This window comes from Sceloporus occidentalis, unplaced genomic scaffold (assembly GCF_023333645.1).
Source record: "Sceloporus occidentalis isolate IW3139 unplaced genomic scaffold, rSceOcc1.0.p SCAF_2, whole genome shotgun sequence".
Taxonomy (NCBI): domain Eukaryota; kingdom Metazoa; phylum Chordata; class Lepidosauria; order Squamata; family Phrynosomatidae; genus Sceloporus; species Sceloporus occidentalis.
Genome location: NW_028316982.1, coordinates 145,327,291 through 145,341,781, shown reverse-complemented (window position 1 = coordinate 145,341,781; position 14,491 = coordinate 145,327,291). Strand labels below are relative to the sequence as shown.

The 14,491-nt window shown below is 43.5% G+C and overlaps 1 protein-coding gene across 3 annotated transcripts in view; it reads right to left on the bottom strand.

Annotated features, from left to right (window-relative positions):
* UCHL3 (ubiquitin C-terminal hydrolase L3) overlaps positions 1-14,491 on the bottom strand; it is a 35,253-nt gene that overhangs the window by 20,141 nt on the left and 621 nt on the right. The window contains exons 1-5 of one of the 3 annotated variants that reach the window (XM_089511134.1): positions 11,596-12,867; positions 9,443-9,571; positions 5,036-5,192; positions 4,543-4,628; positions 2,248-2,295 (exon numbers count right to left, since the gene is read on the bottom strand). In XM_089511134.1, the coding sequence (XP_089367260.1) occupies positions 2,248-2,295; positions 4,543-4,628; positions 5,036-5,192; positions 9,443-9,571; positions 11,596-11,649 (474 nt within the window). In that variant the 5' untranslated portion in view covers positions 11,650-12,867. Of the gene's footprint in view, positions 1-2,247; positions 2,296-4,542; positions 4,629-5,035; positions 5,193-9,442; positions 9,778-11,595; positions 12,868-14,491 lie in introns of those variants that run through there. The other 2 variants (XM_089511133.1, XM_089511132.1) reach the window with 2 other exon arrangements.

The following is a 14,491-nucleotide window of genomic DNA, read 5'->3' as shown; positions in this document are numbered from 1 at the left end:
TATGAAATTTTTCACTGATCCTTGTTATGGAGGGGGACTATTGTCTGCTAGAGTTGTGGGCTGTTTGTTGCTTGAGTTGAAACCTAGGGTCTCCCCATTGAGATCTGTATCCTTTGAAGTCCCTGAATTAAAAGAAGGAATTGAACTGAAGTGTGCAATGAGGTGAATGAAAGGATGTCCAACTGTCTTCTCTGTCATTTATCTGTACACCCTTTCTTGCCTAAAACTAAAGCCTTCTCTCTGTCTTTAGTCTCAACCAGGGCAGGGTTCAAGGACTCCTTGGAAAGCTTGATGCCTAGGAAGAGGCAAAGGTGAGATTCTGATTGGTGTATGAGTCCACATTCCAATTTGCAAGCCACATCTCTCGCCTGACCACAACAGATGCTGCCTTTATCCTGGCACTTAACTGGATAGCATCCAAGCTGGCAACTGTTGTGAAGGCTGCAACCTTCATCAGTTTGTTCTTCTCTTGCCTTGGTTTAACCTTACTAACTTTTCATTTAATACCACCTTGGCCCACAACATGGATGCTCTGGTCATGATGGAGACTGATGTTGCAGCTCTCAGGGTCAAGGAGGCTTCACGTGGTTTCTAAAGGGCAGCCTCTGCTTTCCTACTCTCTGTAACGTCCAGCATATCCTCACTATTTTTTAAAGAAAAGGGCAGAAGATACAAGGGCTAAAATGGGAGCATCCACTAAGGGCACTTGTAATTTAGATATAACATTCTTGGGTAGGGTATTTTTTAAAAAATACATGATAGAATAGGCCTGTTGGAGGCAGACTTGTTCCATTCCTCTCTTACCACATCCATAAAGAGAGATGGAAAGGGGATATCCAAGGGAAGAGGAGATTGCTTAGGGAAGCACCCCCAGCTCCCTTGGGTAAGGTCTGTATCCTAGGTATGAGGAGGCTCCAGCAGGTATGCTGAGGCCTAATATCCCAACTCGCTTCCTTAATAATACCGTAGTTATCTGATTGAAACAAACATGCAGAGAGCAAAACTGCCATGGACTTATCCTCATCATGGGAGCATATCTTCCTTCTTACTTCCAAAAAAAATGTAGGAGGCGTTGCCACCCCGTAGTCCTCTCCAGATAAATGCCTGGCATAGGCTTTGCTGTTGAGGGTGGGGGCCTTTCAGGCTTTCTCATGTTTCTTTGCTGGGGGGCCCTGTTGCATCATTGGACTGAGGGCTTTCAAGGCCATTAAGATGGTGCCCATCAGATTTAGAAACTGAGGCCTCTGCAGCATACCAAGTGTCCACCATACAGGAAAATTGAGGCTTCCCCACACAGTCATGTTGGCAAGCATTGTATGCCCCTTGGCCATGGGGACATTCTGTTTTACGCACCAGGAAGCTTTATGAAGTGGGAATTGTGTGCTCCATCCTTTCTATCCCTGATATGGTGGGTGGCAGCAATGGCAGCAGCCTCCTGGGAGATCAGTGCTCAGAGCCAAGTCGTAAACTCAGAAGTAAAAAACTCTTTCTCAGCAATCACGGGTAGGCTACAGGGCCCCCCAATATTCACACCTTCCTTGTCCCAGTTCAGTGTCTCCTCCTCTGGCCCATTTTGGGCTGAATGTGGGCAGTACAAAGAGGCACTGGAACAGATGGGTTTCAATTCAGCTGACCACTCCAGCATTTCCTTCGTATTCGCAGCAACCTCTAATCCTGCTCCGGTCAGCTCACAGCAGAGGATGCAGAGATGGAGCTGGAAGGAGAGTATCTCTGGCCAGGCCAGGAAACCTCTCTTCAATCCAAGCGAATCTTAATGCACAGTCAGACAGCTTATTCCCTTGCTCAGCTCAGCAGGGTGGGGGCTTTGAAGGGATGACGAAAACAGAGATGGGCTGAAAGTTGAGGAAGTTTTATTTTAAGAGGAATGTTAGAAGTTAGATTGGGGGAGAAGACAAAGAGCAGCAAGTTATGGGATGGTGAATAAGGACAGAAATGTGTTCTATTGGAGCAGGAGCCAGGAATGACATTGCCTTTTCTAGGGGTTGCTCCCCCTGGTGGAGACAAGTGTGCTGTGCTGAGAAAATGATTAACCTACTAATTATTATAGAATAATTCATACGACTGGGCTGATAATGCTCATTTTCTATGATACTGCTCTTCTGGAGCTTTTAGCAGTCTGATAGAAATTTTCAAAGGAAGGGAAAAGTAATGTATACAAAATGTATTTACCACAGTTCAGAAATAACACTACTAACAACTCTATTTAGTAAAAGTTAACTTTAGTACCTCAGTCTGACCTTCATGGGCACTGGATTCATGAGTAACACGAATAGCCTGAAATTTCAAGAATTGTCATTAGTCTTTATGTCAGATCTTAAACTGTTTACATTATACAGTTATCAATTATATATGCAGTCATTTAATAGCTACCTCATTTTAAAATTTCAATCTTTAAATAAGGAGTATAACAAACTTGAACCACTATGGTTTAGTGGTTTGAGCGTTGAACTATGACTATAGAGACCAAGGTTCAAATCCCTGCTCAGCCATGGAAATCCACTTGGGTGAGTCACACTCTCTCAACCTCAACAGAAAGCAAAGACAAATCCTCTCTGAACAAATCTTGCCAAGAAAACCCCATGATAGGTTCACCTTAAACTAGAAACAACTTGAAGGAGCACAGCAACAAATAATGAACTTTTTAACCTAATAGCAGTTGCATAATGAATCATGTGCCTTTATGTTGAAAGCAACACAGTAATTCAGAAGAAGCTTCAACTACTCTAACATCATTTTCTCTAGATAAGCAATCATCCACTTTGATAAAAGTAGGCCCAGGCAGGACAGCAGTTCCTTCACGAATAACTGAAGTGAAAACAATATTGCTCTTCCTCAAAGTCAATTAAGACCAACAGCTCAAATCTCAGTACTCTTCACATAAGTCCATTGCCAGTCAAGCATGCTATAGTTTTCAGATCCTGCTACCAAAAGTCCCTTAACTGGAGATTGCAGTTGTTAAGATTAGTTAAAGCATCTGCACAGCCTATGTTGTATTGCTAAGCTTTATTAACATTTTGTTTTCAATAAAAACACTATTGGTACAAAAATCAGAAAATACTGTATCAATATACTTTATCCACTATAACACAGCTCATGTCTGATGGAAGTCTGCAGATGGAGTTGTTGCTCATGCCAAATGGCAGTATTATATGCTTTATAAATTAATAGTAATGATAGCCTGCCATAAATACCCTAAAAATACCTGATGGCATCTGATCTTGGAAACTAAGCAGGGTGAGTCCTGGTTAGTAATTGGATGGGAGATAGGCAAAGAATAGCAGGTGCTGCCAGTAATGTTTCAAAGGAAAGAACTGACAAAAACATCTCTTAGGGCCAAAACAGATGACCCTGAAGGGATGGCTTGAAGCTGCTCCTTCCAAAGACAGATTGGGGCCGTGAAAGCACACTCCACAACCCCAATCCACCTTCAACCTGGCCAAAAAAGAAACAGAAAAGATCCGTTCCTTCTTTGGCTGACAAAAAGGCAGCTTTCGTCACCTTGCCGCAACCCCATAGCAGCTTCAAACCGCTCCAGTGGTATGCAGCGTATAAATTCTGTGCCGCCAGAGCGCCTTAAACTCGCCCATGTATGGGCGGCTGCCTAGCTTTCAGGCAGCTTCAAGGCATCATTGTGACATGCAGTGTTTAAACGCTGCACGCCGATGATGACCTGAAGCATATTTGGGCTGTCTGTTCCAGCCCTCAGTTTTCTTAGGAAATCTTAGGAAATTCATGGGCGCCATAAGTTAATAGGCCTCTTGAAGGCAAATGTGCAGCACACTACAATAACGATTGTACATTTGACTATGTAGATTATCAAAACATTCCTTCAATACTGGGTGTTACTGAAATTGAAGGTCACATATCTTGATCTTTTCAGGCTTTGATATTATAGTACAACAGAATGCAAAACCACACCCACACCTCACACTAACAGCGAGGGGCAGTGAATGTGAGTTAAATCATGAATTTTTAGTTCATTAAGTAATTCTGAAAAGGCTCCTGTCTTGATATTTTAATATTTGTTGCTCTTGTTACTGCCTTCAAGTCATTCTGACTTATGATCCTGACAATCCTATCACAGGGTTTTCTGAAGAGGTGTGCCACTGCTTTCTTCACCCCTCTTTTGGGGTGTCACTCGGTGCAATCCGCACCCCCTCACTCCCCCAGTGACACTACTGGCCCAAGGTCACCTAGTGAGTTTTGCTGCCTGAGTGGGAATTTGAACACTGGTCTCCTGGGGGCCTAGTCCCAACACTCAAACCATTATGCTGTGTAGGCTCTCTTTCTGATATTACATAAACTTTTTACTGGTTAAATAAAAAGCAACACCCACACCCACACCACACGTTAGCTATTTGATATTCTGAGTAATAATTGAATCCTAAGCTGTGTGGTGACTGTTTAATAAATGCCCTACAATCTTGCTTGATAGTGACTGGGCTAAATATGTGGAAGTGTAAATTATAAGCAAAAAAGAAAAGTGCAGTTTAAACTGAAATTAAGTAAATAAATACTAACTTCATAAGTTTCTAGGTATTTGGCCCTCTCTTCAGGACTCATGGGTACCGAATCATCTAGGAACTTCTTCAAAGAAGAATCTGCTTCTAAACACATTAAAGAACATGAACTTTTTAAAAAGTACTTTTTCAAGGTACAATGAAATTTCAAGCTGTGTTGATATACTGTAAGCCTCAAACACAGAAAGGTTAACCAGTTTTCCAATTCACTTTTTAGTCTAATACACAAACAGAAGTAAAATTAAAAATCAAAAGCCTGCAGTTACAAGCTTGTTTGTATTATACTGAATGCAGCTTGGAGATGGACCACGTTCAACTCTCAGGAGGCATTTTCTAAATAATCCATGCTGGATTTGGTACTCATCATTCATGTATTACTTATTTAAAATGCAGCACAGCTTACAGTTGCGTATTTGTAAATTTTCCTGTCATAAATAGTAACTAATTCAAGAACGCCACCTATAAAAGATAAAGAATAAAGATTAAGCATTTACCAAAGTTAATTTTATCTCTGTTGTTAGCAATAGCATGAATAAGCCCAATAGTTCCACAGGCATTGCTGATTGTTTGCTTCATGAAATACACTGATGGCTTGACTTCTTGACCCTGAGCTTTTATTTTATTTTCCTCTTCTGTTCGGAAAGTTTCATACTAGAAAGTGAAAAAGAAAGAGGCATCAAATTTAGAAAATAAAATATTTTCAAATTTTGATTTAAAAAAATAGTATCAAGTTTGTAAACAGCCCATATCAGAAAGAGTTAAATACGGTCTAGAAATAAAGTAATTTCAGCTTTTGGAAATACAGTTGGCCCATCTTATACACGGATTTTTTATACACGGATTCAAGCATCCACGGTTTGCAAATGTTCAAAAAAAGTATAAATATCAAATATCAAACCTTGATTTTCCATTTTTTTATAAGGGACACCATTTTGCTATGTCATTATATTTAATGGGACTTGAGCATACACGGATTTTGTTATACATGGGGGATCTTGGAACCAAACCCCAGCGTATAACAAGGGTCCACTGTAGATTACCGCACATAGTTCTGTACAAGTCAACTTCATGTATAAGCTGAGGTAAGGTTTTAGGGTCAAAATCATGGATTTTGATTTGACCCATGGGTAACTCCAAGATAAACCTTAGCAGCCTATAACAAAGGACAAGGGAAAAAAATAACTTCCTCTCCTCCTTCTCCTTTCCGGGACCTCTCCTGACCACCTAACAACCCTTCCCAGGTGCTGGAAGGGAAGGCTTTAACATCAGATGGGGAAGGAAAAGAAGTTGATTGAAATGTGTGGTTACGTGGGGAGAGGAAGTCTTTAACATCAGATTGGAAAAGAAGTGGATGTAAATATGGGATTTGAGGAGATAACATCAGATTGGAAAGGAAGTGGATTTAAATGTGGGGTTTGGTGGGGAGAGAAGGCATTAACATCAGATAAGGGAGGGAAAGAAGTGGATTTAAACGTGGGGTTTGGTGGGGAGAGAAGGCATTGACATCGGATGGGGAAAGGAAACACCTCTTTCACACACACACACACACACACACACACACACACACACACACACTCCCTGCCCAGAAGCTCTTTTCGAAATCACTGCTGAGACACATGGGCCGATGCTTCTTTCAGGACCTTTGTAAGCACTATCACTTTATTGGTCCATTTATAAATTGACCCAGGATTTTAAGGTTAGTTTTTGGGCATAAATTTCTTGACTTATAGGGCCCAAACAGACAGGCCAAAATAAAGCTGTTTCGGGTCACTTTGGAGGTATGCTGTTTAAATGATGCATACAACCTAAGAGGCCAGAAGCCTCGCCAAAGCCATACTCCAGTCCTAAGGACCAGAGGGAAGCTTTGGTGCAGCTTCTGGCCTCTTAAATTGTGTGTGTCATTTAAATAGCATACCTCCAAAGTGACCTGAAGCAGCTTTATTTTGGCCTATCTATTCAGGCCCATAGTCAGGTATGTACAGCATTAACTGGAGATTTTTCTAAACTTTAGGATCTCACCCCATTTTTACTTCTAACTTTTAGTATACATGCATTGAGTATCATTCATGTTTTGTCTTTAGCATGGTTAGTATTTACTCCTACTAATCAATTATAACATCCCTCCACAAACTGAGATGAGGCTGAAGTGCTTCCCCCCCTTTTTTTTTACTGTCCCATTCAGTTCTAAATAATTTAATGAATTAGCTCATTTTTAATTGTGAAGGATATATTGGATCTGAAATATGTCCCAGTTGAAAACATTAACTCATTGTTTGTATTGGATGTTTATATAACAAAAGTTTATCTAGTTCTTTACTCCTAATAATGTAAAATAATGTAAAAACATCATATTATTTTACTGACAACTGAAAGGACTGTATCTGACTAGTTTTCATATGGCTGTCACATGTCTTAAAGCTTCCAAAAAGTTGGCAGTGCATGGTCTGTTATGCACAGAACCCTTAATATTTGGTTAAATAATCTTCAAAGCACAAATGACTGGTTGTGCTCATTATTCAGAACATTACAATCTACTGAAAATGTATCAGGAGGTGGTGTGTACCTGAACTTCTGCTGGCAGAATAACAGGATTTAGCAGGAAGTGGGCCTCGGGCTAGTTTTAAGGGAGCATGACTGGCTGCAGGGGAGATACTGCCACCCTTCTAGTTGGATTCCACTGTTTCATAACTGGCAGTCCAGCCTGTTTCTTCCAATCTGATGTTAGACTTAGGCCAAAGGTTTTAATCATTATCTTCCCACTTGAAGAAGATAAGATGATATGAACACCTCAACAAACAAAATTAGTTGCATAGGTGTATAACATTCTCAGACATTTTACATGAAAGGAGTATCAATCTTCAATTTGCCTCCTATATTTTAGTAATTAAAAAGCTGTGTTGTCATCCAGTTCAAATACTCTTACACACATGTTAATTGGTTGTCATTAAAACCTGTTGCTTTGATGAAAAACTAATTAGATAATTAGCACATACTGCAATAAGCGCTATCTGAGAAGAAGCACCTACCATTTTCTTTTTTCAGACAATTCTATCTTTGGTACTTTTAAGTACTAATATTAAAAATAAAAAATAATTAGGCACCAACAGATCTGCTATCCAACTAACAAAGGATAGCATCTTACTGATTCAGTGTATTTTAACTGATTAATTATTATTATTATTATTAGCCTTTATTTATGAAGCGCTGTAAATTTACACAGCGCTGTACATACAATCTTTTTTAATTAGACGGTTCCCTGCCCTCGGGCTTACAATCTAAAAAGACATGACACAAAAGGAGAAGGGAGGGGTGGAGGGGAAGAGGATGAGGTCCAGCAGTTCCTCTCTACCTCCAAGGCCTGGACCAAGGCAGATGGACTGGAGGGAGGGCTTGGCTTCATAATGGATGGTTAATCATTTTCCAGGGAAAACACATACTCTCAAGTAGGATAATGCATATACAGTACATAGCAATACAGGAAATGGTTTGATAAACAGGCACCAAAAGAACATCAAATAGTAAGCGACAATGATGCAATGCCTGGGAAGGCTACTCTGAACAGGATGGTTTTCAACTCCATTTTGAAGCTGGTTAAAGAAGTGATGGCTCTTGCTTGTGGGGAAAGAAGGTTCCAGGAGTGAGGGGCAGCAAGTGAAAAGGGGCGAATCCAGGATGGGGCAGAGGAAATCCTGGGCTGAGACAGCAGACCTTGACTACCAGAACGGAGGGCCCTAGTGGGGAGAAAGAAGGTCTGATAAAATTAAGCAGCTATACAGCTACTGTGATGTAGCAGCTTGAGTGCTGGACTATGACTAGAAACCAGGGTCCAAATCCCTGTTCAGCCATGGAAACGCACTCAGTGGCCTTGGAAAAGTCACATCATCTCAGCCTTAGAAGAAAGCAAAGGCAAACCCCCTCTGAACAAATCTTGCCAAGAAAGCCCTCTGATAAGGTCACCTTAGAGTCATCATAAACTGGAAACAACTTGAAGGCACACAACAACACTCTTATTAGAAACTCTTAACCAATTAATATATGCTTTGGTCAGCAATGCCCGCTGGTATGCCAGTGTTGTTGTTCTACAAAAATAACTCTTTAAAAAAACCTGCCAGTCAATATACAGCTCTATAAAAATATGCTTCTAGAATATTATCATGTCTAGAGCCAACATTATCAGACCCTATAACATAGGCTTCAAAATTGCCATTTCTGTGCAAAGAACTGCATCTAGGTGACCAGGAAGAAAATTTCTACTTGTATTATTTTTCAAGTTGTTGATGTGTCACAAACATAGCCATCAAGTTATATGAGGGAATGGGCTTGTAACTTTTTGCATATGTTTGTAAAATGATGGTGAATGCACTTTATGCAATAGGAGAGGGAAATGTATTTAGAAGATATGACAACACATTGCTGACATAGCTTTTTCACTCAGAAAGAAAAAAAGTAATTTCTTAAAGAAATGCCACGCTTAATCAGAATTTCAAATGCCTGACACACACTGTTTATTTCATAGTATCTTGGAAAAATTGTTTTAAAGCAGCCAAAGGTTACTAAATAAAATGTTGACAGTACCTCTCTACTGCAAAGATTCCTGATTACAGGGTTTCAGCTATACCTAGGTATAGTGGAATAAGGGAAGAGGTCATAAGAACAAATCCTGGTTTGAATTGTAGCTCTTCACTCTGGTTATCATGGGAAACTGCCCTAAGAAATGAGGACATCTTCTTCCTGAGAAGATGTACATGAGGAGAGAAGGTGAGGAAAATGACATTCACTGCTTTGCTTCCCAGGTCCAATATGCCAGGCTGAAATCTCATTTTGTTAGCTCATTCCTGAGACCCAGGAGAAGGTTTTTGTAATCAACAAGATCACTGTGTTAGGGATCTACAAATATTTACCTTTTCTGTAACTGGAAAGAGGAGGAGGATAGCGCAAACAGGTCTTGGCACCATGCTAAGTAGTTCTTGATCCATACCGTATACATCTACGAATTGCCAGCTGGGATGTATCCCCAGCTGTTTGAGAAACTAGTTTAAAAAAGAAACATGTGTCAATAAATACATCCTTTGCATTTATGAACTATGGGAAGCTATAGAGTCGGCCCTCCTTATATGCGGATTTGCCATCCGCGGATTTGAGCATCCGCGGATGGCAAATCGGGAAATTGTCCCCAATGGTGGCGCGTGTGCACGCGCGCCGCCATTGGGGAAAATTTTCTTCTCCTCCCTCCCTTCCCTCGCTTCCCTCCCTGCCTCCCTCCCTTCCCTTCCCCTTACTTACCTTCTCGGCGTAGCGGCTTGGCCTCCGCCGCCGCTGCTGCGGGGGAAGCCAGGTGGCGGCGGCGGCGGCGGAGGCCAAGCCTCGGCTTCCTTGCCGCCGCCGTGCAAGGGCGCGATGGCGGTGCTGGAGGGCTCTTGGCCCCCAACAGCACCGCCACCGGGCCTTTGCCACAGTGGCGGCAACGGAGGAGGGCTGCCGCACCAGAGGCCTTTAAGGCCTCCCGCGCCGGCATCCGGCCTCCTCCAGGCCGCCGCCGCTGCGGAAGGGGCGAGTGTCGGTGCTGGAGGCCAAGAGGCCCCAACACCGATACCTGGCCCTTCCGTGGCCGCGGAGGCCTGGAGGAGGCTGGGTGTGGGTGCTGGAGGCCTCGCAGGCCTCTGCTGCTGCTGCCCTCCGCGTCCTCTTCCTCACCTCCGGCCCAAAAAAAGGCGCGGAGGTGGGGAAAAGGAGGCGCTGAGGGCAGCAGCGCCGGAGGCCTGCGAGGCCTCCAGCACCCACACCCGGCCTCCTCCAGGCCTCTGCGGAAGGGGCGGGTGTCGGTGCTGGAGGCCAAGAGGCCCCAGCACTGACACCCGCCCCTTCCTTGGCCGTGGAGGCCTGGAGGAGCCCGGGTGCTGGTGCTGGAGGCCTTGAAGGCCTCTGGCGCTGCTGCCCTCCGTGCCTCCTCTTCCAAAAAAAGGCGCGGAAGTGGGGAAGAGGAGGCGCGGAGGGCAGCAGCGCCAGAGGCCTTCAAGGCCAAGAGGCCCCAGCACCGACACCCGCCCCTTCCGCGGGGGCCTGGAGGAGGCCGGGTGTGGGTGCTGGAGGCCTTGCAGGCCTCTGGCGCTGCTGCCCTCCGCGCCTCCTTTTCCCCACCTCCACGCCTTTTTTGGGCGCGGAGGTGAGGAAGAGGAGGCGCGGAGGGCAGCAGCAGCAGAGGCCTGCGAGGCCTCCAGCACCCACACCCGGCCTCCTCCAGGCCTCCGCGGCCACGGAAGGGCCAGGTATCGGTGCTGGGGCCTCTTGGCCTCCAGCACTGACACCCGCCCTTTCCGCAGCGGCGGCGGCCTGGAGGAGGCCGGATGCCGGCGCGGGAGGCCTTAAAAGCCTCCGGCACGGCAGCCCTCCTCCCTCGCCGCCGCTGTGGCAAAGGCCCGGTGGCGGTGCTGTTGGGGGCCAAGAGCCCTCCAGCACCGCCATCGCACCCTTGCACAGCGGCGGCAAGGAAGCCAAGGCTTGGCCTCCGCCGCCGCCGCTGCCACCCGGCTTCCCCCGCAGCGGGGCGGCGGAGGCCAAGCCGCTGCGCCGAGAAGGTAAGTAAGGGGAAGGGAAGAGAGGGAGGCAGGGAGGGAAGGGAGGAGGGAAGCGGGGGAGGGGAGGGAGAAGGAACTTTTGTCCCAATGGCGGCGCGCGTGCACGCGCACCGCCATTGGGACAAATGGGACTTGAGCATACGCAGATTTTGTTATACGCGGGGGGGTCTGGAACGGATCCCCCGCGTATAACAAGGACCCACTGTATAAGCAGTTTGCAACTCAACATGGGAATCTGACATTCATTATTAAAAAGCAAGTACTACATAAGACATATCCAGGAGATACTCTTCAGACATTATTTAGCAAACCATTCAGGCACTTAATTTACATTGCACCTTACTCCCCAAACTGGGACACAAGAGGATTAAAAGTAGGTACAGATAAAAACACAGAGAGCTAAAATATTAGGATAGAATTAAACAATTATTCATATAAAAACACAATACTGTGAGGGACACAAAGCAAGAAGAACACACAAGTTCTTTCTTATCTTCTTTCTCATATGCAACCACATAGCAAAAGACTTGCATAATAGTTGTCTGGTCAAAAGCCTTCTGTTGGAACCAAGGGGAGGTTCTTGGGTTTTTAGCAAGCCTTTTTGTTTTACATGGCAACAGCAGAAAGGAGTAACTGCTTCAAGGTTAACCCTTTCCTTTCTGTCACAATGCTTCAGTCCTGATTATATAATTAGGCTTGAAGAAAGTATTTTCTTTATTCCAATGGAAAGTTTGCTTCATGACTGATCATAGTGCTTGGAATTTTACAATAAGCAATGTACAAGTGTATATGTGCCTTCAAGTCACTAGTTGACTAGTTGACTTGAACACTCAGTGGTGGTTCTGCCAGTTCCTTCCTCTGAAATATAGCCTACAGTGCAGGCACATAAATGAGAATAACTGCTACACAGGTAAACCCACATTTTCCACAAGAACTTCAGCTTAGCCCTTTAATTCTAATCCTGAGCTGCCATTAAATTCTTAAGTACATGTTAACTTCTTCTGTTCATAGCCATGCCCTGCTACCAAGGTTTCTCGCTACTCACATTCTGTTATCTCTTAATTGACACTGTAAAACTAAGCTGGGTCAGGGCTTTTTGTTTTTAGTTTCATTTTGCTTATAAACTGCTACAAAGTACATGGCTGGCTCTGCATAAACAACAATTGTTGCATGGAAATCTACATGGAAATCAAAACTAGCCTGCCCAACAGACTTAAAGGAAAGTTCCTTTATGAAGCAAATGTGCTGATGCATTAGATTTCTGAGCATGCTAGAAAGAATCATTTCAGCATTGTCAGAACACCAGTCAACTCTTCCCTTCTTTTTGCTTTCTCTGGGACAATCTTGAACAACGCCTTTCTAACCCCTACACAGTATATAGAGATAACCGTCTCACAAAAAAGAATTCTTCCGTATTAATGTATTTAGCTGAAACCAAATACAAATTAAATTCCTCATCTCAGCTTCTTTAGGGACAGCATTCTCAAACGTCACACTCTTGATGGCTCTATACCAAGGGTGGAAAATGTGCATCTTAGACACTGCTGAAATGCAACTCCCAGTATCCTTAGTCATCATAGCCAATGGTGATGAATGCTGGGAGTTGCAATTCAATATCTGGAAGATGACATGATTCTTACCTTTCCCCTATATCTATTATTCTGCCTTCTCTATTCTGATATCCCGAGATATACTGGGATACCCTAATTCACATCATTCCTACCCAGTAGGGTAAATGGGCAGGAATAATGCAAGCTGCAGATGAAAACATCTGGAGAACACCAAGTTGCAGAAGGCTACTTTATAACTATGGGCCCAAACAGACAGGCCAAAATAAAGCTGCTTCAGGTCACTTTGGAGGTTATGCTCTTTAAATGCTGCATGCGTCCTAAGGAAGCCGCACCAAAGCCACACTCGAGTCCTAAGGCCTAGAGCACAGCTTTGGCACAGCTTCTGGCCTCTTAAGATGTGTGTGCCATTTGAACAGAATACCTCCAAAGTGACCTGAAGCAGCTAAATGTTCAGGTCCTTAGTTAACTAGGAGCTTCCTCCATTGAAGTTGGTGACAAAATAAACCGAATGAAAAAAAAATGTGTGGAGTTCTATATAATTAATAATCAAGTATATTCTAGGTGTTGCCATATTTTTAAAGCTTACTCCTCACCTTCATTCCTTATGCACACATGTCAGAATTAATCTTCTTCCCACATCAGCGCCATCATCTTTTAATTGCTGTCCCTCTCTACAAAACTGAGGCATTGCCTAAGCATTACGGAAGCACACTTCCCAGTGTCACTTAGGACTGGTCATACAGGACACAGTGAGACGTCTTATAGGTATGACAGATTACAGAAATGGCATGATACTATCTAGATAGCTTATACAGTATATGCAGAAGGGATGAAACATGTTAAAGGGAATTATGGAAGAGAAATTATGAAGTCAGAGCGAGCCAAAATAAGGAAATTATCGAATCAATAAGATTTGACAGCAAGCAGAGAAAATTACACAAAGTAACCACAATTTTAAAACAGTAACCACTAAAATTGAAGTGATCAATATTTAGACACTTTTCTAATGCTAGAAAGTTATAAAGCTATATAATTGTAGACAGGACTTCAGGTAAACTTATGCTGACCCATGTACCCATAATTAAAGTACTAGCTTGATCATATTTCATATATTATTAATCCAGCTGCTAGAGAAGAGAGACCTCCATTCACAAACCATTTTATTTTTAACATGTAAAGGTCCTAATTTATTAAAGATAGAACAAAGGTTGGTTTCAGAAAAGCTGACACTTTAGTCCAGAATACCTTACATTCTAACTATAAAGCTTGCCATGTATTAGGTGGGGCCTTCCAAGGTATTTCAGATTAACTCCCATCACTCTCAGCCAGCATGATTATTGGTCAGGAATGCTGGGAGTTGTCATTTATATATGGCCATGATTTCACCTTAGCTGCCACAGTGGCCTCCTATGGAATCATGGGGTCTACAGTTTGGTCAGAGGCACCAAAGGAGCTCTAAAGGCCCTTCCCTCAACTGCCAATCCCAGGATCCCATGGGATGCTGCCATGGAAATCAAAGTGGAACCATAGTGCTATAATTGTGCAGTGTGGAAGAGATGAACTCTCCCCAGAAGCCAAGATGACTAAACTGAGGCTGTCATGTTTTGGCCACATCATGAAAAGACATGGTTCACTAGAAAAGGCAATAATACTTGGTAAGGTGTAAGGCATCAGGAAAAGAGAAAAGCCACATCCCAGATGGATGGCCTCAGTTGAGGAAGCCACAGCCCTGAGTCTGTGAGACCTGAGTAGGGCTGCTGAAGATAAAATGATTTGGAGGGCTCTCATTTATGGGGTTGTAACA